Here is a 22,657-nt window from a genome sequence, read left to right as displayed (position 1 = left end):
GGTTAGTCATACCTGGAGCAGCCTGGTGTGTGTGTGTGTGTGTGTGTGTGTGTGTGTGTGTGTGTGTGTGTGTGTGTGTGTGTGTGTGTGTGTGTGTGTGTGTGTGTGTGTGTGTGTGTGTGTGTGTGTGTGTGTGTGTGTGCATGTGCATGTGTGTGAGTGAGTCTTTGTAGCTGTGGATACCATATCAGGCGGGTGCTCGCCTATCTTATCAAGCCAACTGCTCTGAAGGGACTATTGTGTATGCAAGGTGACAAACTCCCTTGGGATCATTTCGTCAAGGTGTGTGTGTGTGTGTGTGTGTGTGTGTGTGTGTGTGTGTGTGTGTGTGTGTGTGTGTGTGTGTGTGTGTGTGTGTATTAAAAAGCCCACTTAGCATTCACAGAAAACTTGAGTTTCTGCAGCGACAGGTACGTTATTGTGACTCAATGGTCGAAACTCCAGGTAACCAATGAGATGTAGTTTAGAATATGTGCGTGTGTTTTGTTGCAGTCTTTTGAAGCCTCTGGGCTGCAGCTGCTGGGCCTGATGTGACAGAGAAGAAAATGCAGCGACATGTACGTGACAACTTAGGGCTGGGTTTGGCAATCGTGCAGAGACTGACAGGCAGACAGACAGGCAGTCAGATAGACAGGGCAGGGGGCGGGAGGCAAAGGAAAGGCAGCTGCCAAGATCAATAAATTCCCTTTTTTCCCTGCAGATGCTTCAAAGCATTGCATGCAGTGATGGACTCAGATCTTGTACTTAAGTAACAGTAGAAGTGCTCAGATATTATAATAAAATTAGAAGTACCAGAGTGTAAAAATACTCGGTTACAAGAGTCCTGAATTCAAAAAGTACAAAAGTATTAGCAGCAACATATACTTCAGTACCAAATCCAAACGTACAATCCCAAATGGCCGTTTTCGGAATAATATATATTATATTACTGGTTTACAACTAGTGATGCCTTCATGTGTCTATCATTAACATTTTGCAGCTGTTTAAGATGAGAAAACATTATAACTTTTTATACTGTCAGGTATCTCCATTCAATATATATAACAGAAGTTTGTTTACAGGCAGAGATGTTTTCCAAGGTAAAAAAAATTGAAATGTTGACTTTAATTAAATGTATTGTGTCAACAGATTTTACATAACTCTATTAGGTTAGTTGAAAGCAATAATATTAAGTTTAAATACCAAATATTACGTTCAACTTACAATTATTGCTTTAAACTAACCTAATACAGTAATGTGAAATTTGCTGACATGATACATTCAATTAAAGTCAAGTTTCAGTTTGTTTGGTATGACAGAAAAGGATCTGATTGGTCAGAGGGCATAGTCACATTCAGAGCAAAGAGCAAAATACTTGCTTCCATTTTGTTTTTGTTGTCTTGATGGTTTTTCTAGTGCAGGGTCAGCGGCAGGTCAGTGGTTTTTGGAGCAGTCCGGGCCTCGCTGTGCGTGCACCGCCCGGGCCCATACCCTGTGCAGAGTTCTGCTTTGAGGCTCTCAGTGTGATCCAGCCGTGTTTAGTCTACCAGTCCTACATGTCACACACCGCAGTCATTTGGTCAGGAGCTGTTTCAACAAGACGCTGCTATTCCTGCAGCACCGCCTCGTGAAACAGGCGAAATAAATTATTGTGATTGATTGATTGACCCTGAGGAGTCACCGAGGTCCTGTCAGCAACACTACGTGATTGGAAAAGCAGACATTTTTCTGACTTTTGAAAATGTTGTGAAGAGGTGTTTAAAAAAAAAGCTAAATATTTGTAGAAGATGACAAAACAATATTTGTTTTAAATAGAAGCCAATTATTCAGCCATATATTTGGACTTCTATACTTACTTTATTTTACATGTGAAATCCTAAAAGTATCTTTTTATGATTTTATTTTATTTTATATATAAATGTATATTTAGAGACCACTTCAGCATTATCATTTTATCTTGTTTTATTATTTATAGATATGTCTTTGAATTCATTTTTGTATCTTTTTATTGTATTCTATAAATTACTGACAATTTTTCTCTGTGTTGAAATTCAACAAACACTGGAAAGGCTGCCATACATGTAGAGCTAAAGATTTAAGAACAATTTGGAGTGGTCTCTTCATTTTTTCCGGAGCTGTATAAAAGTAAGGTAAGGAACAAACTAAGCTTGTGATAAACCATTGCCCAAAAATACACTTGTGAAAACACACTGATGGAAAGAAAAAAACACAAGCGCCATATCTTCCCACATTTTTTGCCTTTTTAATAAGAAAAAATGAAACATAAATCATTTAAATCACATTTAAACCAACAGAAACAACAACAACAAAAAACAATATATTATATCAGCACACTTCCAAAGTTTGAAAAGTAACATAGCTTAAATAAAAGACATTTCTCTCTAAAAGAACAAAGGACATCATGTGACCTGAAACTTCTGCTGTGTATCCTTCAATAGATGGTCCATACATTGATCTCTGATCAGATCAGTAGTCATTTGAAGAAAAGGCACTTTTTTTGGACAGCGAGGGTTATTTGACACTCTTTGACATTGTTACACAGATCCTATTGAGCTGATGCATTGACATTGTAGGGGGGTGTTCCTAAGTATTGTTGTAACACACACAAACACACACACTATCAGCCCACCTGGCCAGTGGGAGTTCCATAGTGCAAAGTACTGTATGTAAATCCTCCCATAGTGCATCTCTCCTCCCCTCCGACTGTTTAAGTAACTGACTGAACTCCCCCATGCACCGCACCAGCTATCTGCTATTCCAAATGTCTGTGCAGAAGTATTTGGGTTTAATGCTCTCCTTTAGGTAACAAAAACATTGACACGACATGTTTTTTAATCTTTACCACAGTTACTCTGCCTCGAGCCTTCTGGCTGCAGAAGGGTTAGCTTCTGTTTCCTCTGTGCTCCATCGAGGACAGAATGGTCTTCTTCATATCAACCAAAATAACAAACCATTTTAAAAGGTAGAGAATTCATCAGCTTCATTTACATTGATGAACCGGACAGAAATGATGGACGTATGAAATGCTGTAACACCAAAAAGTTGTCTCCCACTGCAGTAACACCTGCCCGAAGCAGTAACCTGAAACTCTCCGTCTTTGGATTTAAAAAAACCCTATTGTAGGTTATGACTGGTCAACAGAGCGCTATACAAGATATATTAAGATTTCTTCCCTTCATAAATAAATGCAAATATTCTTTTTTCCCCCACATTACCTCTATTTACATTTTATACAAAGCCAATTTCCCCGTTTACTCATGCAGAGACAGGATCTGACTTCTGTATCGACACACAGACTCAAAGTCTGCATCAATTAGGACTTCCTACCATCCAGGTAAACTTTTCTGTCCTTCATGTAACCAACCAGTCTCCATGTTCCGCAGAGCTGGTCGAAGCAAAGAAAAAACTGCTCTTTGGTCCCTCAAACAAGGCAGCCATTTTAGATGTGAGTCTCTACCGAGGCCACTGGATGGGAGCCAGAGAGGGAGAGAAAGAGGAAGATGAAGAGAGCTGGGGTGTCCATTTTAGGCAGAGGGAAAGAGAAGTCTCCATCGTGGCTCACTTCGACAGATATGTGGGGGGGTGAGTGTCCATATTAGGAGGCGTTGAGCACCGAGCGGCTGTACAGAGTTTGGTAGTAAGCGCCTGAGTCCATGGCGGTCGGCCCCTGGCTGTCGTAGATCTGCTTGGCTCCCACAGGAGAGCCGCTGGCGTAGTTGTTGTAGGCCATCACCTGGTCCTGGTAGGACTTGAGGTCCATCTTCTGTTCGTTGGACATGAGGTTGGTGATGGAGAAGGGGTGGTTGAAGTTGTAATGGGGGTCTAGAGACTTGAGGGCGTCGCTCTGCAGGTCAATGTGCTGCTGCATGGTGCTGGGCAGGAGGTTGCCGCCGCCGCCCACTAAAGACTGGGAGTGGAGGAGTGGGTTGGAGGAGGTGGAGGCTGAGAGGGACAGGGAGGACGAGGTGGAGGAGGAAGGTGGCAGGGAGATGGGGGGGCTGTGGAGGTGTGAGGAGGACAGTGAGGGGCAGTCCAGTGGAACCAGGGAGTTCCGGGTGTGTGGCTGGTCATCTGAAGAGCCCGGGTGGGAGTTGTCTGAGTGGGCGGAGTCAGCGCCCTCTGATCCCCCTGTGGGGCTGTGATCCTCCCCCAGGTGGTCTCCAATGTGGCCTCCCTTCCCCGAGCCCCCCTCTTGGTTCTTCAGTTTCTTTGCCAGCTTCTCCTCGATCTTGAAGCGTTTTTGGCGCCTCAGGTAGCAGCCATTCTCGAACATGTTCCCCGACTGAGGGTGCAGGGTCCAGTAGGAACCCTTGCCCGGCTTGTCTGGCGAGCGAGCCACCTTCACAAAGCAGTCGTTGAAAGAGAGCGAGTGGCGGATGGAGTTCTGCCAGCGCTGCTGGTTCTCGCGGTAGTAGGGGAACAGCTCCATGATCCACTGGTAGATCTCGTTGAGGGTGAGCATCTTGCTGCCGCTTTGCTGGATCGCCATGGTGATGAGGGAGATGTAGGAGTATGGTGGCTTGGCGTGGGTCAGGGAGCGCCGGTAAGGCTTCGGGGGAATCTCCTTGGGCCCGGGCCGGCTCGCAGGGGAGGCGTATCCCAGCTGGCTCATGGACTGGCCCATGTTCTGGTAGTGGGACAAGGAGCACAAGGAGCTGGGAGCCGCGCTGCCCAGCTGGTGTAGAGGGCCCGAGCTGAGGGAAGAAGCCACAGGGGAGAGGGGCATGTGTCCGGGCCCGGAGCCCATGGAGGCGAGAGGGGAACTGCTGAGGCTGGAGTTTGGGTACGCCATGTTCATGCCTGCGGGGGAGGCGGTGGCTGGGTTCAGGTTGATGTAGCTGTTCATGGAGCCCATGGAGCCCATGGAGCCCAGACCAGAGTTCATGGTGCTGGCAGGGGAATACATCTGGAGGATGAGAGGAACACAAGAACATCTGGTTAATCACAAATAAAACACAGATGACATACCTAAATGAAATGATAAAATAAAAAGAAGTGTCTCTGTCTTTTATTTATTTTGGATTTAGAAAACAAATTACGCACCATTCTATTCCCTGCTAGTTATTGAAATGAGATCATTTAAATGTTTGAATGTGAAAGCAGCGCGTTTTGACTCTCCATTTAAAAAGCAACTCCTTATCAATGCACAATGAGGCTCTCAGTGTGCGGAGAGGACATGGATTTCACACAGCGATGTTAACCTGAAATGCGTAAAAAGCGCGTCATGGTGCCTCTCCTTCAGACGGCCTCCTCCGCTAATGCTTCCATGGAAAAAAATAGTAAACTACTTTTTAAACTCAAGTGGGGGAATGTGATTTTAAAAAAATTATTATTTTTATCAAAGATGAATAATTCCGTGTTTTTTGGTTTGACGTAGGCTAAAGTTAAAGTATTTTAAATCCCAGGCAGACAGAAGGTCTCTCGGCCCGCTCTCTGATCGCTGGTTAAATATTATCATACTCTTTCTTCTCGCTAATTTCATCAGGGCGAGGTGAGACCTGAAGCTGCTGATGGAATTAACTCTAATTGAATCAGTGAGAAAAAAGTCTGTTTACATTTACACCTGAATTGTTGCAACACTCCAGCGGCTGCGGGGAATCCAAAGAATAACTTCTTTTGATGAGCAAAAAACTCTAATTTCTCGTATTGTTTTAGTTCAGTTTTTTTTTTTTAATTAATAATTACGTTTAATTTAAACTTCAAATCAACAATTAGCTTGCGAAAAAAATGTGCATTCTTGTTCGATGGTCTTTTTACTGAATAATACATTGTTGTTGGTCCGAATGTGGCCTTTCTCTTCTGACAGTCATTCCCTGTTCAAATGTTTTATTATTATAACCCCGGGAAAATGTACGTTTTGATATTACATGTAATAAAATGTATTAAATTACAATGGCAGGCCTAAAACTATAATATGTTCTTTGTAGTACGATCCGAATGTAAATTCTATTTATTTTTTAAATAATTTATTAAAGGATTCCAGCTGTTTTACGCACAGATTATTGCTGCAAAAGTGCGCTAATAAAACGGTGTGTTCTATTTCACTGCCAATAAAACCCTTAGATGTCTGCCGCTGTTAAGAACTCAAGGAAATAAAAACATATTGTTATTGCTGCTCTTTTTTTTTACAAGTGAACGTGTCTTTACCTCGCTGGCCTCGCTGTAGAAAGTATTCCACTCAGGTAGATCATGTGCTTCCATCTTCACAGAGCTCAACATCCCCAACACAAGTCTTTGGAGGAGAATCAAGTTTCTATGAGCGTTCTTTTATCTAGAAAATAAATATAAAATCCTTTGCAAAATTTGAAGATTTCTTGGGTAAAAAATCCCAAAGCAGACGGATCTCTCCCTTTTTTTCCAAGAAAAGCGGAAAAGGGATGAGGGATCAAATTGTGTGAGAGAAAGAGTCAGATGATGTGACGCTCTGCTCCTGTGAATAGTAGAGTCAATATATCTTATTTGTCAGGCATCCATTGTTTCATAACATATTCTTGTTATGTCTGCAGATGTTCTTGTGGCCCGTTTCTTCCTGTCCGGGGGCCTCGGGACGCAGCGTGCAGGTGGAAGTGTAGCGCGCAAATACGGCAGAGGGACCTGAACGCCTCCTCTTATAGGGAGCCGAAGGGGTCCGCCCCGCTCCTGACATTTCAATACGGTGTTAGGATCCAGGAAGGGCCCCGCAAAAAGGCCGATGTGGCCCCCTGGCGTGCTGTATATTGGCCGGCGGCTGCAGCGGGGCCACCCGGACTTGCGACTTTCCTATAATCTGTTTTTGTACATTTTATTTTAATTCCATTTCATTCAAAATGACAACATGACACCAAAAATGAACTTGCTCCAAAAAATAAATAAATGAAAGAAATACCAAAAAATGTTCGAAAAAAAAAGATAAACACATTAATTAAAGAACATAAAAGTTCATTAAAAAATGGTTATCATTAAATACTCTTGCATTATTTAATGCAATATTATTGCATTATATCACACCATCAATATGGTTTCAAGTTAATAACTAAACCGGTTATGAAATAATTTGTTTGTTCAATAAATAGGATCAATCAAATAATCTGCCCTAATGAGCAAATGGGGCTTTGTTCCCACCCATAACACACTAACTTTTCCCTGCAGCTTTGGAAAAACAGTTACAATTCCGAAAGTTAAATGATACGACTTAATCAACATAATGTTGAATTTGATTTTGGAAAAAATATATACAATATTTAATTACGTTATTGGGGTAGGGAGTCTGTTTCGTGACGTGTCTGTGTTTTGTGTGTTGGGGGGCGTTAAAGTCGTTAATTCCCTCGGCTATCACTTCGGAACCCTGCCTAGAATCTGAATAAGAATGTGTTGCGTTCTTTGAGGGTTTAATTGGAGCAACCGCCAAACGTATTACATGTGTTGGGGTTAGATAGTCAAATATGTTCCTGATAGTCAGGGAATATTTGAATATCAGAACATCAGAGATCTAATCAGAGAACCACTTAAATTCTCACACTTATAAACGTTCCCATACTGATGAATTCTGCCACACATGTGCCACTGCAATAAAGTAAACTCAGCATCAACATTTAAAGGTACACACACACACACACACACACACACACACACACACACACACACACACACACACACACACACACACACACACACACACACACACACACACACACACACACACACACACACACACACACACACTGAGAGACTGAGAAATGTGACCTTCTTCCCTGGGAACTTTTCTCTCCAAAGAGGCCTTCGCGGCGCGACAGAAGAATCACAATAAATAATGTGATCCTGTATTGCATAGAGCCTGGCTCCTGTGTTGTTGAATACACATCGGCCTGGCTGCAGACGGAGGCCTGTGAATGTCAATGCCTCTGCCTAATGGCCAGTCAATGGACATGTAATTGATGCGCAGGCGGGAGGGCGACGGGATTAGACTGTGAGAAAAGATCCCGAGGAAATAAGAAATTACAAGAAGGCACATGAGCGCGCAGATGCACATGTTATATCTGTCAAGTGTTTTAATGTTATGAACATGTTTGGTGCATCTCTTGATGCAATTGTGTTGCCTTCACGGGAAAAAATACGGAATTCTAAATGCATTTACAAATCAACCACAAGACGATGTTCGTATTATGTACCATCGAATGATCAGCCAGGGACCCATCATGTTCCCTGCCTTCATATTTCAGCTGAGGTATAATCACAGGTATTCTCTGCATGCCATCACTCAGTGATTATGGCCTGTTTGCAAAACGCTGTCAGATCGATTCACACGCGGAATGAGCTAACACCTCAGTGTCTGTAATGATGTAATTAAACCTGAGGGAGACGAGCTTTCTTCATGTGGACCCTCATATGCTTAGTAAACTGTGACTTCCAGCTTCTAATCATCATCATCATAAAAGGAATCATATTAAGTATTAGAGAGAGGGATTCTCTTGTGCTTTAAGGTGCATGTAGTTATATGATTTGGTTTATGGGATATATTTAAAACATTACAAGAAAGATTCAAGCTAATTATTTTCTTTTAACAACACTTAAATAATAAAAAGGGGCTTTAATGGCTCCAAAACATTTATTCTGGCTTATATTAAGGTTTTTATCCAGTCTGACAGCAGAATGCATCCCATATCAGCAACCAACAGATCTTCAACCAAAATGCATAATAAAACAAAACTCCAACACAGAAGATCAAAGCTTTAGATAAAGATAAATGCATTGCCTTCATGGCATTGCATTGTGGGAAATATCAAGACATGGACTTCGAATACAACCTCACATTTATGTTGTTCGAGATCAATATATATTTGGATGGACATTTTTCTACTCTCCTGGAATACACTAATTACTACTACCGGTGATTATAGAGAATACCTGGAGGATGGAAATTATGGTCTGTTATTTCTCAGTATTATATGTGTTCAGATGGATGTTTATTTATCCGGGCGTATTTCCCACACACACTGAGGGATGATGTCTGTATCTCGGCCATGACTCATCAAGCTGTCATGTAGCTAATGCTCGTTTAAAGTCCTCCATGTTCTCCAACACACATTTAGCCACATCCTCTCTGCGGGCCGCTTTTCATGCCAATGGGCCCTCCACCGTCCATTAACACCTCTATAATTGCTTTAACAATAGCTGGGCTAATGGAGGAAACGACAGATCAGCCTACAGGAGCACGGCGGCTGGGCGCTGGGGAGGAATACCTAAACGACCCCCCCCCCCTTCTTTTTCTTTATGATAAAATGAGCAGCTTTATGAGTCAGAGTTCATGACGTGGTGCCAGACATACTGTCCTTTCAGGCAGAATCAACACAAAAGCGCCATCTGGTGGCCAGAAGACGTGCAGAAAATAGTTCCTGCAGAAGGTTTTTATCCAAGTCTGGAAACACTGAAAAGTTATATCCTCGGATCAAATTCGGCCTGTTACTAAATATTTTTGCATCGAAATTAAATAAGGTGATTTTTAAACAAAATGACTGTCACAAAATAATCATTTCCAATAAATACATGAACATGTTTTTTTGTGTCATTATGTGCTGCTATTAAATATTAGTAATGGTTTCAACACATTAACTGACTAAAATTTGACCTATATCAGTCTGTGTTAATCTATCAACATATGTTCCTCTGAGTTTAGTTAAAATAATTCAACATTATACCTTTTTAAACCCTAAAACCTAGCTTTCATTTAGTGTAAATTAGGTATATGGACCAAAAAGATAAGTCTTAACTTAATGACTTAGAATGAAGTTGCCTTAGGGTGATGCTTTTTTATAATATAATGAATAAAGAAGTAAACCAGGACCAAAAACAATGATGGAAAGACACAACACAAAGGTAAAGTAAATGAACTGAAATGCAAGTCATCACCCAGACACTGCATGCTCTGACAGTATGCAGGAACTTCATGTGACTGTCACACCTGGAGGTTTCATTTGTTCAAGGTTCAAGGTTTTATTGGCCATATGCACAGCATATACAATGTATATGTTGGCAATGAAAATCTTATATCCCATGCTCCTCCAACAACTCAACATACATGGTGTAAATAAGATAAATAAAATAGTGTAAAAAGAGAGAAGAATATTTACAATAACAACAATAAAGATTTGAGGATGTGAAATATATACATATGTGGAATACATTGAGAGTATTTAAATACTTTACACTGTTGAATGAGGAGGTATGGACAGATGCATATATTATGTATAACAGATGTATATGGCAGATATGTATAATATATAGATATGTGTACTATAAACAGATATGTATGGCAGATGTGTATAATATATATATATATATATATATATATATGTATGTGTGTACTATAAACAGATGTGAGTAGACATTCACAGAGCTCAGGAGTTCAGCAGTCTTATAGCCTGTGGTATAAAACTGTCTCTGAGTCTGGTGGTCTTGGTCCGGATGCTGCGGTACCGTCTGCCAGACGGCAGCAGACAGAACAGATTGTTGCTGGGGTGATGGGGGTCCTTTAATATCCTACCGGCCTTCTTCCTACACCGCTGGGTGTAGAGGTCCTCCATGGATGGCAGCTCCGTCCTGGTGATGTGCTGAGCAGTTTTCACCACCCTCTGTAGAGTCTTACGGTTGAGGGTGGTGCAACTGCCATACCAGGCGGTGATGCAGCCAGTCAGGATACTCTCGATGGTGCACCTGTAGAAGTTGCAGAGTATCCTGGAGTCCACGTTGAACTTCCGCAGCCTGCGGAGGAAGAAGAGCCGCTGTCGAACCGTCTTGGATATGACCCTGGTGTGATGTGTCCATGTCAGGTCCTCACTGATGTTTACCCCGAGGAACCTGAAGCTGCTGACTCTCTCCACAGGAGTCCCGTCGATGGTGATGGGTGTGTGTGCCTCTCTCTGCCTCTTCCTGTAGTCCACAATCAGCTCCTTTGTTTTGCTGACGTTGAGATGGAGGTTGTTGTCCTGGCACCAAGATGTCAGGGCTCTGACCTCCTCTCTGTACGCCGTCTCTTCTCCGTCTGTGATCAGGCCGATGACGGTCGTGTCGTCAGCAAACTTGATGATGGTGTTGGAGCTGTGTGTGGCCACGCAGTCGTGCGTGAACAGGGAGTAGAGGAGAGGGCTGAGCACACAACCCTGAGGGGCTCCGGTGTTGAGGGTCAAGGTGGAGGATGTGATGTTCCCCATCCGCACTGCCTGGGATCTGCCCGTTAGGAAGCTCATGATCCAGTCACAGAGGGCGCTGTTGAGCCAGAGGTCCCTGAGCTTAATGATGAGCTTGGAGGGCACAATGGTGTTGAATGCTGAACTGTAGTCAATGAACAGCATTCTCACATAAGTGTTCCTCTAAAACTAAGATGTGGAGTTGTTGAGGAGCTCGAGACACGGCAGCAATCCTCGGCGCCATCTTGCTTCTCAATTGTAGTAAACCATGTTAAATGTACCAGATGAAAGCCATCTGGACCACGTTCAACACTCAAGGATTTATATCACACATGGGCTTTTCTTTGTCATCATGTTATTTTTGTTCTATAAAAAAATAGCACATATTCTACTAATATGTGATACAATCTCCATTATTGTTTAGAAGTGACTGTTTTCTGGAATATTTACCAGCTTGATTTGCAAAGCAGGGTTAAAGGCCAGCACACAAGGAAAACTCATCTTTGAGTATGGTCACGGAAGAACATCTGGTGTGCAGTTGACGGAGGAAGTGTGGAGAAGATCCATTTTAGCATATTAACTAATACAGTTACCTTATTCCAAATAACATATTAACACAATATATCCTCTTATTGATAGTTTTTAACACTTAACTTTTCAAAAGGCACTGGTTTATATTTTCTGCTCTTGTTCATGTTCGCAGGATAACTTTATTTGATATTGAAACATTTATAAATTACAGATTGAACCTGATGCACTTCTGGCCCGGTTTGGTTGTTCTGAAACTTCTGTTTCACCGCCATATCCTGTACAGCAGACCCTTATTATCAGAGACAATGGTTCTGATGGGGTTTGAGGAAGCACACAAAGGGAACATTTTAAAGCGAAACTTACCCAGGAGTAATTATTAAACCTTACATCTCCCATTTGTTTGCTGAAGTCCCTGATGTGTGATACACAGCTTTGCTATTTTTAGCCATTTACTCTTTTTAATGCCAACATTGTTGTATTAGTTTATATGTATTCTGGCTATTTGTGTGGTTGTCTGGTTCCAATGTGGGTTGTGTAAGTTTATTCCGTGACTTTTTTGATAACTTAAAAAAATGTAATATACTGTTTCGATACTAGATAAACGATAGCAACAATGAATTCAAACAAAGTTATCATCAAAGTGAAGAGATCTGAATACTTTCTGAGTGCTCTGTCGGCCCCACAATCCTCATTTCCATCCATCCATCTTCTCCCGCTTATCCGTCAGCTCGATCAGAGAGCCCCAAACTTCTCTTTCCCTGGCCACATCAACCAGCTCTGACTGGGGGATTCCAAGGAGCTCCCAGGCCAGCGAATAGATATAATCCCTCCACCTGGTCCTAGGTCTACCCCTCGGTCTCTTCCCAGCTGGATGTGCCTGGAACACCTCCCTAGGGAGGCGCCCAGGCGGCATCATCATTAGGTGCCCGAACCACCTCAACTGGCTCCTTTCATCGCAAAGGAGCAGCGGTTCTACTCCGAGTCCCTCCCGGATGCCTAAACTTCTCACCTTATCCTAAGGGAGATGCCAGCCACCATGTGGAGAAATCCCATTTCGGCCGCTTGTATCCGCGATCTCGTTCTTTCGGTCATGACCCATCCTTCATGATCATAGGTGAGGGTAGGAACGAAGATGGCCCGGTAGACAGAGAGCTTTGCCTTCTGGCTCAGCTCTCTTTTCCTCACAACGGTGCGGTAAAGCGACTGCAGTACCGCTCCCGCTGCTCCGATTCTCCGGCCCATCTCACGCCCCATTGTTCCCTCACTCGAGAACAAGACCCAGAGATACTTGAACTAATTTCCTCATGTCATTAAAAAATATTATGTGTCCAAAATCAATTGTAACTATGGTCCATGTATTCAAGGTTTTCTCACAGGTAACAATGCAAGATTACAAATCATACTGAGCTTGTGTTTGGAGAATAAACAGAGCTCAAACAGAGGATAATATGTTAGTAGTTTGTAATCAACTATTATTTATGTCAAATCATAAAGTCATGGCACATTATTATCTAGATGAAAGTTGTCCTGAGTATTTAACTGGATTAAATCTCAGTGGTTCGGCTCAAGAAAGAGGAAAAGAAGAACAAGTTTCCGTCCCGTTTATTCCTGGTTTCTATTTTGTACATGAAGCTGCAATAAAGCCAACAGATCTAAAGATGACACGTAATGAAAGGAAGAGATATGAGGAGAGACCGTATCAGGACAATGAATGGCTGGCCCCTTTACAAAGGCTCCGGATCAAAGCAGAGCCGTCTGATGGCAACTGAAGGGACACAGGTTAATCATTGATCAGACAATAAAAAAAGCCACTGCACTTCCCCTGAGGTTCCCAGACACACAAACAGACGGTAAACATTTTAAAAAGGCACTTAACAAGGGATTGCATGACGTATCAGTGCATATTCAACTGAAATTCTTCAAAGACATTTTTTTCTACAACCGACCTGATCTGTGGGATACTCTGATCAATATAAAAAGGCCTTTAAGTATTTGCTGCATACCGTAGACTTTTACTATGAAATCCCATTAGTACAGTCGACCACGTGGGCCTGTAAACTGTAACGGCTTGATGAAGGAAAACCGGTTAAGACCTGGCCAAGAAATATAGCAATATATATAGATTTCCACAACACATTTACATCCAGAAACATCAATTTGGGCGTACAGTTACCTTTGGTTTGTCTGTGCTTCTGTACTGTCGAGTACATATAGAGCATAAAGAAAGAATTCCCCAAAAAGCAAATTTGGGAAAAATGTGACTAATATTGGATTGTTCAATTCATGAAAAATCCAATATTAGTTCATACTCTGTCAAAAAAAGGCTAGATTAGATTTACAGTATGTATGATCACACACGAATGGTTCTAAGGATATGAGTGGAAAGCACACTTCTGAAGACGGTGATTTATTCTAATTAAGATAAGATTAATGTCACCATGTGCCGAGTTAAACCATGAGCATATATCTTTAAATAGTAGTCATGTGACAGCAAGTCTTGTGTGCATTGTTGGGTTGAACACCAACAATTCTGCTTTTAGGTGGATTCTAACTTTTAAAAATCTAAAGGGTTAAGAAATGATAAACAATCATTTTTAATTACAAACTTTTGCATATACTAGGACTAAGGATTGCACATACTAATATAGATCTATACAGGATATACTAACAATGAACATTCTAGTATAAAACATAGTCCTACGCCTATCAATAGATAGCTTTCATATACATTCGGGGTAAAGCGTAGGCTGGGCTGGACCTTTTATGAAAGCAACATTTAAATACAGTTACACACTCTGTGGCTGGTCTACACACTCTCCTTTCTCTGAGTCAGTCAGCTTTATTTAATGCCGACATAAAAAACAAAATAAACAAAAAGAGAAATGTCATTACTGGCATTCTGTCCACATCTCATATCGTTTTAGAGGAGATTTCTTTTACATTTTTTTAGAAAAAAAAGGTTGTATGGCAGGACACAGATTCAGTCATAAAACATAATACATCTGTTTTTAAAATTTGAGGTACAATTTCATTAGCATTGTCAATTTTATGTCAGTTGTTCACGTGCATTCATAGATGCTAATTTTTTTAGTTTAGATCGAGCGCTGGCTGAGAAAGTGGCGTGGCTGGTTTTAACTTGTTTCCACTGCATGCTGCCGGCAAACATCTGATTATCAAAAAGAAATTAATAGAACAACCTTGGGTGCTGTTTTAGTACTGCATTTGTGTAGGATTTGTCAGAACAAGCTTTTGTGCTTTCTTGTGCTAATATTGAGTGTATTTTTGCAAAAAACTGTGGACCATGGCTACTCTCTGTGAATTTAAGAAGGGTCATTTGAAACTAAAAACATCGCTATATGTGGTCTGCTAACAAGCTACCTTGAGCTGCTAAGCTAGCTAGCGTTAGCAGATAAAATCAATGATAATGATATATTAATACACTGGTGACTAGCTAGATATATAGAGTTCAGTAGTCCTGTTGGCACTGGTTATTTCTTAAGGTGCTTATTCAACTTGTAGTGAGAATATGTTGAATGTCATTACAGCCATTTTTAGAGTTATTACAGTTGTAGTTGTAGGGTTTGTTGATTCTAAGAAACTCCTGTTGAAAACTATGTGTTGCTTCAGCCCATTGATTTCCAGCTGCTAACAGTAGCTAGCTGGCAGTGCTAAAGTGGGCGTGATCAGTTGTTTCAACTGGCACAACCACAAGTAACTCGACAAAAAGTAGCCACTGCTGATTGGCCCTGATATCTGATTCCACCACTACATCATAAAGGCAATTTCAGGTCTGATAATTGATAGAAGAGTTGATAGAATTGGGTGGGGTAAGTTGGAGTTGAGACCTGTGAATGTCAGCTATGTGAGCTGTGCTGCGTCTCTTCTGGATCTCTCAGAGCTCCATTGCAGACACCTCTTTGTGGTATGCTGTGACTGTGGAGAAACAAAAAGCAAACATAAAACAGAGACTTACATCAAGTGACACCATCTACCATCAAAGCAGTGTGGTCTAGATTATCCAAATCTAGTTGAACATAAATAAATATATACAGTTACAGCACTTAAATGAAAGAGATGTTGTCATGCAACATATATGCAGACTAATAATGTTTTTATCATTCCTACATCTTCCTCTCTAAAACCCTTGTATTCATTTATTATTCCAATTTCCCAATCAATTGGAGTAAATAATCTGCTTTCCAATTTAATTGCCTCACTATGCAAACTGCTCTCAGATTACAGCCACTCAGATGTCTGTGGACCTGCCTGTTGCTGTGTTAGGTCCTGGCTTGGTTTCCATGGAAATCACCATCACGTCTCCCTTTCTTTTTTGACAGTGACATCTCCGCTGGCAGCTCCGCTCCCGGGCCCGCCTCCAGCTCCTGGCCCGTTCCCGGCTCCAGGTGCAGCAGCTGATGCAGCTCCTGCTCCTCCAGAGCCCAGGATGGTGGAGACCTCTCCCTGCATGAACGCCCAAGGGGGGCTGTTGGGAGATGTGTCCAACGGACAGCGCTCGCCGCTAGGACAGTACACCTCCCCATCTCCCCGCCGGCTCTGGATGTACACTCTGGTGCAGGGGAAGCAGAACCTACATTTGTTGAAGTAAGAGAAGACATTATTACACATTGCTGTGAAAGATAACATCCACTCAGACATATTTCAGTAGCTTATTGTAATAAGAAATAACAAAGCAGTCTTAAATTAGAAGTCAGCCTCCACCAAAGTATATATTTTTTTAAATAGAAACATACTAAAGAAATCGCTTTTTCAATATGCAACCTTAAAAACAAACAAAACTGAAAACACAACCAACCTATGCCCGGGCACTGATGGACACTGTACAAAGTGTGTGTCTTCCAGCCTCTCATGACACAGGGTGCACGACAGCGTGTTTCCTGTTGAATGGCTGTTGCTGGCAGATGCTGATCCCAGCTCAGAGGCACCACTGTGGGGTAATGCTGCAGCCGTGGTGGCTGCCTCTGCTGAGGAGCTGGAACCAAGGGGTTCCACTCCAGACCTGGAGGTTAGGGGGCGTGGCTGCCTGGCTGGAGATGAGGCAGGCTTGGGGCTGGTCTGGCTCACACTTCCAGCTGGGGTCGAGGAAGAAGAAGGGAGGCCTGAACTCTTGCTGGAGCTGCTGCCAGCACCAGCACTGTGGATCTGCGTCTGATTCTTGGACTGGTTCTGGGATGAACTGAGCTCTCGCTCCAGCTCCGGAGTGATGAAAGGGGCTATCCCCATCCCGATCCCCAGCTGTCTGCGGCTCATCTCGGCCAGCACCGGCGCTGGGAAGATCATGGGGTTGCTCATTGGGGCTGTCCTGGCGGTCAGACCAGCCGTCATGCCCGCAAGTAGCCCATGGGGAATCCCTGCGATACTTTGAGTTACGAGGTTAGGATTGATGGTAGCGCCTAGCATGGGTCTTCTGCTCCCGCTGGGGCTCTGACGGTGTACTTCTTGTTGTTGCTGGCCGTCACGGTGCAGCCCGTTGGGGGGGACACGAATAGCTGACACGGTGACTTCTCCTCTTCCTCCCCTTTCGAAGCGGTCCATGTGCAGGGGCCTGCCTCCATCCGCATCTCCTCTGCCAGATGTGCTGTGTTTATTAGGCGAGGGACCAGGTGACCTGACGTTACCGTCCTGCATCCCGTGGGTCCGTTTCAGCTGTCGGGCACTCGCTATGAGGAACTCTATCTGATTAGCTCCTTCGTAGTTCACGCAGCCACGGCAAACCACCTCGCTGAAGTCCCACACCACAGTCCACGGCATCTTCGGCAGGTCGCACAGGTAGCACCACTGGCGCCGGGAGGAGGAGGGGGACGACATGGCTGGAAGGCTAGTCTGCTAACCTGAGAGGCTGCTAGCACACGTTAGCTAGGTTAACCTATTTAGCTCTGGCAGGTGCACGCCCTCCCTCTGCTAACGAATTTCTTCTTTAACGGAATTCGAGCAGCTTAAAAACAATATTAAACATCCTAAGCATATAAAATTACATCAAAGTGTTCGGTTGTCTTTGCTCTTTTTTTCATATGTTTGTTTTGTTTACCCACTTCGGCCTGCTCTTGTCTGCTGCTGTCAACTGCTTCCCCGACGGGCGCTGAAGCGTTACGTAACCTTGCGAGGTGCATTTTGGGTGTTTGAGTTTTCTGGGCTAGTTTTGTTAACGCTAACTAACGTACAGTGGCTTGTTTTAGAACTACATCAGAAACTGGCACGGAAGTGAACTAGTTAAAGTTCAGAGGTCATCTGGCGTCTACACATGTGCGTCCACTGTAGCCATGCGTTTTGGTTTAGAAAAGGTATAATTGAAGCAGTTTGTGGTTATTAGAAAACCTAAAAATGTCTAAAGACATATCTTCAAGCGAGGATGAGGGCAGTAACACCACAGTATCATCTGTAAAGCCGAAAGAAACCGGTAAGTTCTCACATGTCCGTTTTACAAAGCTGGTGTTGCTAATGTTTAGTTCAGCTTAATGTTAGCAGTTCCACTGAGGAATAGAATGCAAGCAAGTAAATAAACAGTACAGTAGGCTGTGAGAGGCTCAGCCCCAGATATACAGGGTTAACACTACTAGTTTTATTCATTGCAAGAGAAATATGCATGTTTAAAGTGTAGCCAGTTTCAGGTTTAGCATGCAGCACACCATGCACTTTCATTCTGGGAGAGGATTTTCTTAAATGTATGTCAGATTATGAATGTAAATGTTCTCATATGCTAGTTTTTTAAAAATCATATATCATAGTTTTTTGATATTAAAGGTGTGGAGAGCTTAGCGTAAGAATGTCACTGTACAGTGCATCTCCCTGTTATACTGTGACAATAACATATCTTGAATCTTAGCTCTGTCTAAGTAAACATTTTAGTTTTAATTCAAAATTATGCTTGGCAGTGTGTAATCCAAAATTTAAGTCACAGGGAGATACCATTTAAATCTTACCAGCCTATAGCCTATACAATGTGTGTTAAATAAAATCACTGTTTGGCACCAGAGAACATGTTTCATAGGGGTAGTATGCACAAGTTAGATGATAACTAATAGTTAAACCAGTGAAAACAGTGCTACCAACTTCTTAGTTAGATGATAACTAATAGTTAAACCAGTGAAAACAGTGCTACCAACTTCTTAGTTAGATGATAACTAATAGTTAAACCAGTGAAAACAGTGCTACCAACTTCTTGGACATGGCTGCTCTGTGTGCTTCTAATGCTCTGTGACATGGTATTGCTGAAATGATGAAGGCCTTCTGTTTTGATCCACAGAAAAGAAGAGGCAGGAGTACCAGTGTCCTGCTGACTTTGTGTCTTTCAGCCATAAGCCCTGCAGCAGCACTCTTAAAAAGAGTCTGGAGAAAGACAACAATGAGTTATGGCTCATTAAAGCTCCTGCCAGCTTTAAGCCAGAATGGTAGGTGAAATATTTCCATTTTCGACGGTTTCTTTATCTCTGGCGGATAGGAAATATACAGGCAGGTTCTCTCTGTCCACTTTATTTGGCTGTTAATCCAAACCTTAGCATTTGCTTGAATATATTTAACACCTAACTGCTTCCAAATAAACTCTCAAGCTGAATAATAATTATTTGTAGGGTCAAAATAGGTTTTTACAGTGGATCACTGCTTCTGTTTTCACAGTTTTGAGGCTGCATACATTGCACCAATAATTTAAAATGAACATGATAACAGGACAGAGATAAGTGGTCAGAATTAGAAATCCTTTTTCAGAAATGTGTCCCGCAACGGGGAAATGTACAAGTAAACACAGAGGGGTGCAGTGATGACATATTTTTTAGGCTTATGATTAGATTTTTATATTGTAATCTGGTTATTGCACAAAATATACTCCGGGGCAATAATTGTTTATGATATTTACATGTTTTATTCACTAGACATTGACTTGGAGACAGAGGACCCAGAACTGGTAAAGTGGACACAAGTCATTCAGTCACTTAAGTCACTCAGTACTGTTAATAACATGGCAATTGCTTCTGTTAGCTATCATAAACTACCAGTCATACCAGAGGGGCAGTTTCTGCAATTCATTGATCATTAATTAAACAATTCTAAAGTTACATAGCCTTATCTTAATTATCTCTTCAGAAATGAATGTGGCAGAATAAGACTTAATAATAATTATAATAAAAACTTTATGTTGTATAACACCTTTCATGCAGGATGCCCCCTACTTAACAGAACAAACAGAAAAAACACCATATTAATATAAACAAAAAGTAGTTACAAAAATAAAAGGGAGCTCGATCACAATAAAATAAAACATGAACAATGACACCTCTAAAATTTGCCTGAATTAAATGCCAAAACAATGAAATGAATATAAGTAAAAAATAAAACCCCGTTATAAAAAAAGAGAGGGGTTTTTATTAACATTTTATACACGGTATATAACAAAAGTCAGACTGACAGTGGGGCAGTGTGTGTGTGTGTGTTGTGGCCAGCAGGTGGGGCTGTAGATGGGCTCTATGCTAAAGCATCAGAGGTGCCCCCCAAAATCCAAAAGTCATTAAATCAATGTTGTTTGGTGTAAACGGTTCCCAGCATGCTTTGTGTGAATGATGCCTGACCTTGCCTCTTCTCCCTACAGTTTCAGTGACGTGAAGGTCCCCCTCTCAGGTCTCCAGTCCCTGAAGGTTCCTACTGGAGCTAAGACAGGAAGTAAGCAGCAGATCTTCAGCATCCTGGCCTCCAGCCACGGCACCTCAGACCTGCGCCTGCTCACCAGCGATAAGAAGTCGTCGCATGATGTGGTTTTAGGCCCCGCTTTTTCTGGCATGCTAAACGTGTGTGAGACTTACGGAGACAGCAGCGCCAACCAGGCCCCTCAGGTCATCCCCGCGGCCCCTGCACCCTCCATCCCCCCGGGGCTGAAGCAGCGGTTCCACCCGTTCGGCAGCAAGACCCCCACGCTGACCCGCGTGGCAGAGAGCGAAGCAGACGGAGCCACATTCGGCCCCTTGTCTGCAACTCTCCAACCCTTGGTGAAGCGACCTCCAGAAGAAACATGGCAGGAGGAAGACGAGGAAGGGCGGAAAAAGAAGAAGAAAAAGAAAGATAAGCGGATAAAGACGGAGGGTGTGGAGGAGGCGGAGGGGGCTGTAAAGGAGGAACCTGTCAATGAAATACAGGAAGACATGACGGAGCTCCCCCTTCAGGAAGGTGAGGAGAAGAGGAAAAAGAAGAAGAAAAAGAAGGACAGGGAGCGAGAGGAAGTGGAGGAGGGCTTGGAGCCCAGCGCGACTGTAAAGGTGGAGGTGAAATCTGAACCTATGGACACTTTGTATGGTGATGCAGTGGAGGGCTCCGGAAAGAAGAAGAAAAAGAAGAAGAGAAGCAAAACAGATGACGACTAGTCTGTTGTTTTTCAATGTTTAGTTTTGTTTATTTGTTTAACCCTTTGAGCCAGTCTGGGAGCCATTAGTCCTAATTCACTCCAGCGTATTGACAGATTACATAAGGCTGGCAGGACATTCAGAAGACAGGGATTCATTGACTCTAAGGCCAATGTTCCTCTCATTTGAAGCTCAGAAAGGGATATTCTACACATAAAGAATGTGTGCAGCCACAACCATCTGTGAGAACATAGCAATAAAAAGTGAACCCTTGGACAACTTCTGCGTTTTCTGCCAGTGTCTGTCCAGTTTATGGGATACTGCTCACATCCAGGCTGGTATCATCGCCGTTTAGGCGGTGGAAACCAGCGATGACACAAACACGGAATAAGATTCACTGTCATAACATGTTATCAAACGTTTCTGAGGACTCTTTAGTCGCATGTATTGGAGAACACATGTTTCAAAACCCCAGAAATGATCAAAGGAATTGTAAATGAAAAAAACCTGTTCGTGTTTTTGTCCAGTGCAACCATTCCAACTTTTTGCTCTGGTGCCTTGTTGGAGCAGTGATTTCATCCCGGAGGAATGGAACTTGAACTCGGGTTGTAACTCTGAAATTGGCTTCTAAATTGTGCAACAAAAGGAAAGTAGTTCTGTAGATTTTAAAATATCTGAACGTTTTGGTGGAACTCGTGTCATAATAAAAGGAAATAGTTTACATTTGTCAAACTAAAAGAATCTGTTGGGTATGCAGACATTTACAAGATTTCATGATTGAAGAGCCAGTTATTAATATGATAAGATATACAGTAGGCCAAGTTTATTGGAACACATTTAGCCTTAAAATACTCTATTACAAGTACAAGTCCTGATTTACAAAATGTTACTTAAAGGTCCCCTATTATGCTACTTTTCAGGTCCATATATGTATTTTGTTGCTCCAGTATGACATGTTTACATGCTTCAATGTTGAACAAGTGCTTTATTTTCCTCACACTTTAGTTGTGTGGTTGGTTAATGTGGTGCCATTTAAATATGTGCAATGCTGTGTAGATAAGTACCGGTAGCAGAGTACTACATTATAGCATGTCAGCATGTGTTTTATCATACACTCTTTATTTGTGCAAAGTAACTATGAGTGTTAAAATAGATGTAGTGGAGTAAAAAGTACAATAGTTGCCTCTGATGTGTATTGGGGTAAAAGTATAAACTAGCTTTATGAGAATAGTCAAGTAAAGTACAAATATGTCAAAATAGTACTTAAGTACAGAACCTGATTAAATAGTTTCTTTCCACCACTGGCTTTATTCTGTTGGCATGCTGTAATAAATATTTAAATAACCCTGCATGTCAGCACACTATACTGGCTCCAAAAACCTACATTGGTTGATCCCAGCTCTATAAATCTCTGCGTCTCTATGCCAGCAGAGATTCCACTGAAGCGAATGCTCCAGAGCAGCAGCGACAGGGAGATGGCGCCACACTCCACCTGTTCCTGTTTCAGCCTCCGAACAACCTCTGAGCTCATTACGGACATGCTCCTATTTATTCTCACTGATGCAACACAGATCTGCTGCTGCTGTCCAGACACACAACACAAAGGCACAGTTTAGATTT

General features: G+C 42.3%; 3 protein-coding genes across 3 annotated transcripts; 1 reads left to right on the top strand and 2 right to left on the bottom strand.

Moving 5' to 3' along the window:
* Positions 1-2,218: 2,218 nt before the first annotated feature.
* On the bottom strand, positions 2,219-6,563 carry foxa3 (forkhead box A3). The gene is made up of 2 exons (XM_063907782.1): positions 6,148-6,563; positions 2,219-4,906 (listed from the first exon to the last, which is right to left on the bottom strand). Exons 1-2 carry the CDS (start codon positions 6,217-6,219, stop codon positions 3,596-3,598), a joined length of 1,383 nt encoding a protein of 460 aa, XP_063763852.1. The 5' UTR covers positions 6,220-6,563; the 3' UTR covers positions 2,219-3,595.
* Positions 6,564-13,279: 6,716 nt separating this feature from the next.
* On the bottom strand, positions 13,280-17,797 carry irf2bp1 (interferon regulatory factor 2 binding protein 1). The gene is made up of 3 exons (XM_063907038.1): positions 16,507-17,797; positions 15,960-16,281; positions 13,280-15,626 (listed from the first exon to the last, which is right to left on the bottom strand). Exons 1-2 carry the CDS (start codon positions 17,517-17,519, stop codon positions 16,005-16,007), a joined length of 1,290 nt encoding a protein of 429 aa, XP_063763108.1. The 5' UTR covers positions 17,520-17,797; the 3' UTR covers positions 13,280-15,626; positions 15,960-16,004.
* On the top strand, positions 16,789-21,758 carry polr1g (RNA polymerase I subunit G). Its single transcript, XM_063907039.1, has 3 exons — positions 16,789-18,108; positions 18,955-19,099; positions 20,293-21,758. The coding sequence occupies exons 1-3, from the start codon at positions 18,033-18,035 to the stop codon at positions 21,056-21,058; spliced, it is 987 nt and encodes a 328-aa protein (XP_063763109.1). The 5' UTR covers positions 16,789-18,032; the 3' UTR covers positions 21,059-21,758.
* The last annotated feature ends 899 nt before the right edge of the window (positions 21,759-22,657 follow it).

This window comes from Eleginops maclovinus, chromosome 18, assembly GCF_036324505.1.
Source record: "Eleginops maclovinus isolate JMC-PN-2008 ecotype Puerto Natales chromosome 18, JC_Emac_rtc_rv5, whole genome shotgun sequence".
In the NCBI taxonomy this organism is placed as follows: domain Eukaryota; kingdom Metazoa; phylum Chordata; class Actinopteri; order Perciformes; family Eleginopidae; genus Eleginops; species Eleginops maclovinus.
The sequence above is the reverse complement of the archived record's forward strand: the minus strand, read 5'-3'. Positions and strand labels throughout refer to the sequence as shown.

Coding starts and splice junctions, on each gene's coding strand:
- foxa3 (XM_063907782.1), bottom strand. CDS start 6,219: ATGTTGAGCTCTGTGAAGATGGAAGCACATGATCTACCTGAGTGGAAT. Junction 4,907..6,147: donor TCTACAGCGAGGCCAGCGAG/GTAAAGACACGT, acceptor CTCATCCTCCAG/ATGTATTCCCCTGCCAGCAC.
- irf2bp1 (XM_063907038.1), bottom strand. CDS start 17,519: ATGTCGTCCCCCTCCTCCTCCCGGCGCCAGTGGTGCTACCTGTGCGAC. Junction 16,282..16,506: donor CCATCAGTGCCCGGGCATAG/GTTGGTTGTGTT, acceptor CAACAAATGTAG/GTTCTGCTTCCCCTGCACCA.
- polr1g (XM_063907039.1), top strand. CDS start 18,033: ATGTCTAAAGACATATCTTCAAGCGAGGATGAGGGCAGTAACACCACA. Junction 18,109..18,954: donor TGTAAAGCCGAAAGAAACCG/GTAAGTTCTCAC, acceptor TTTGATCCACAG/AAAAGAAGAGGCAGGAGTAC. Junction 19,100..20,292: donor GCCAGCTTTAAGCCAGAATG/GTAGGTGAAATA, acceptor TTCTCCCTACAG/TTTCAGTGACGTGAAGGTCC.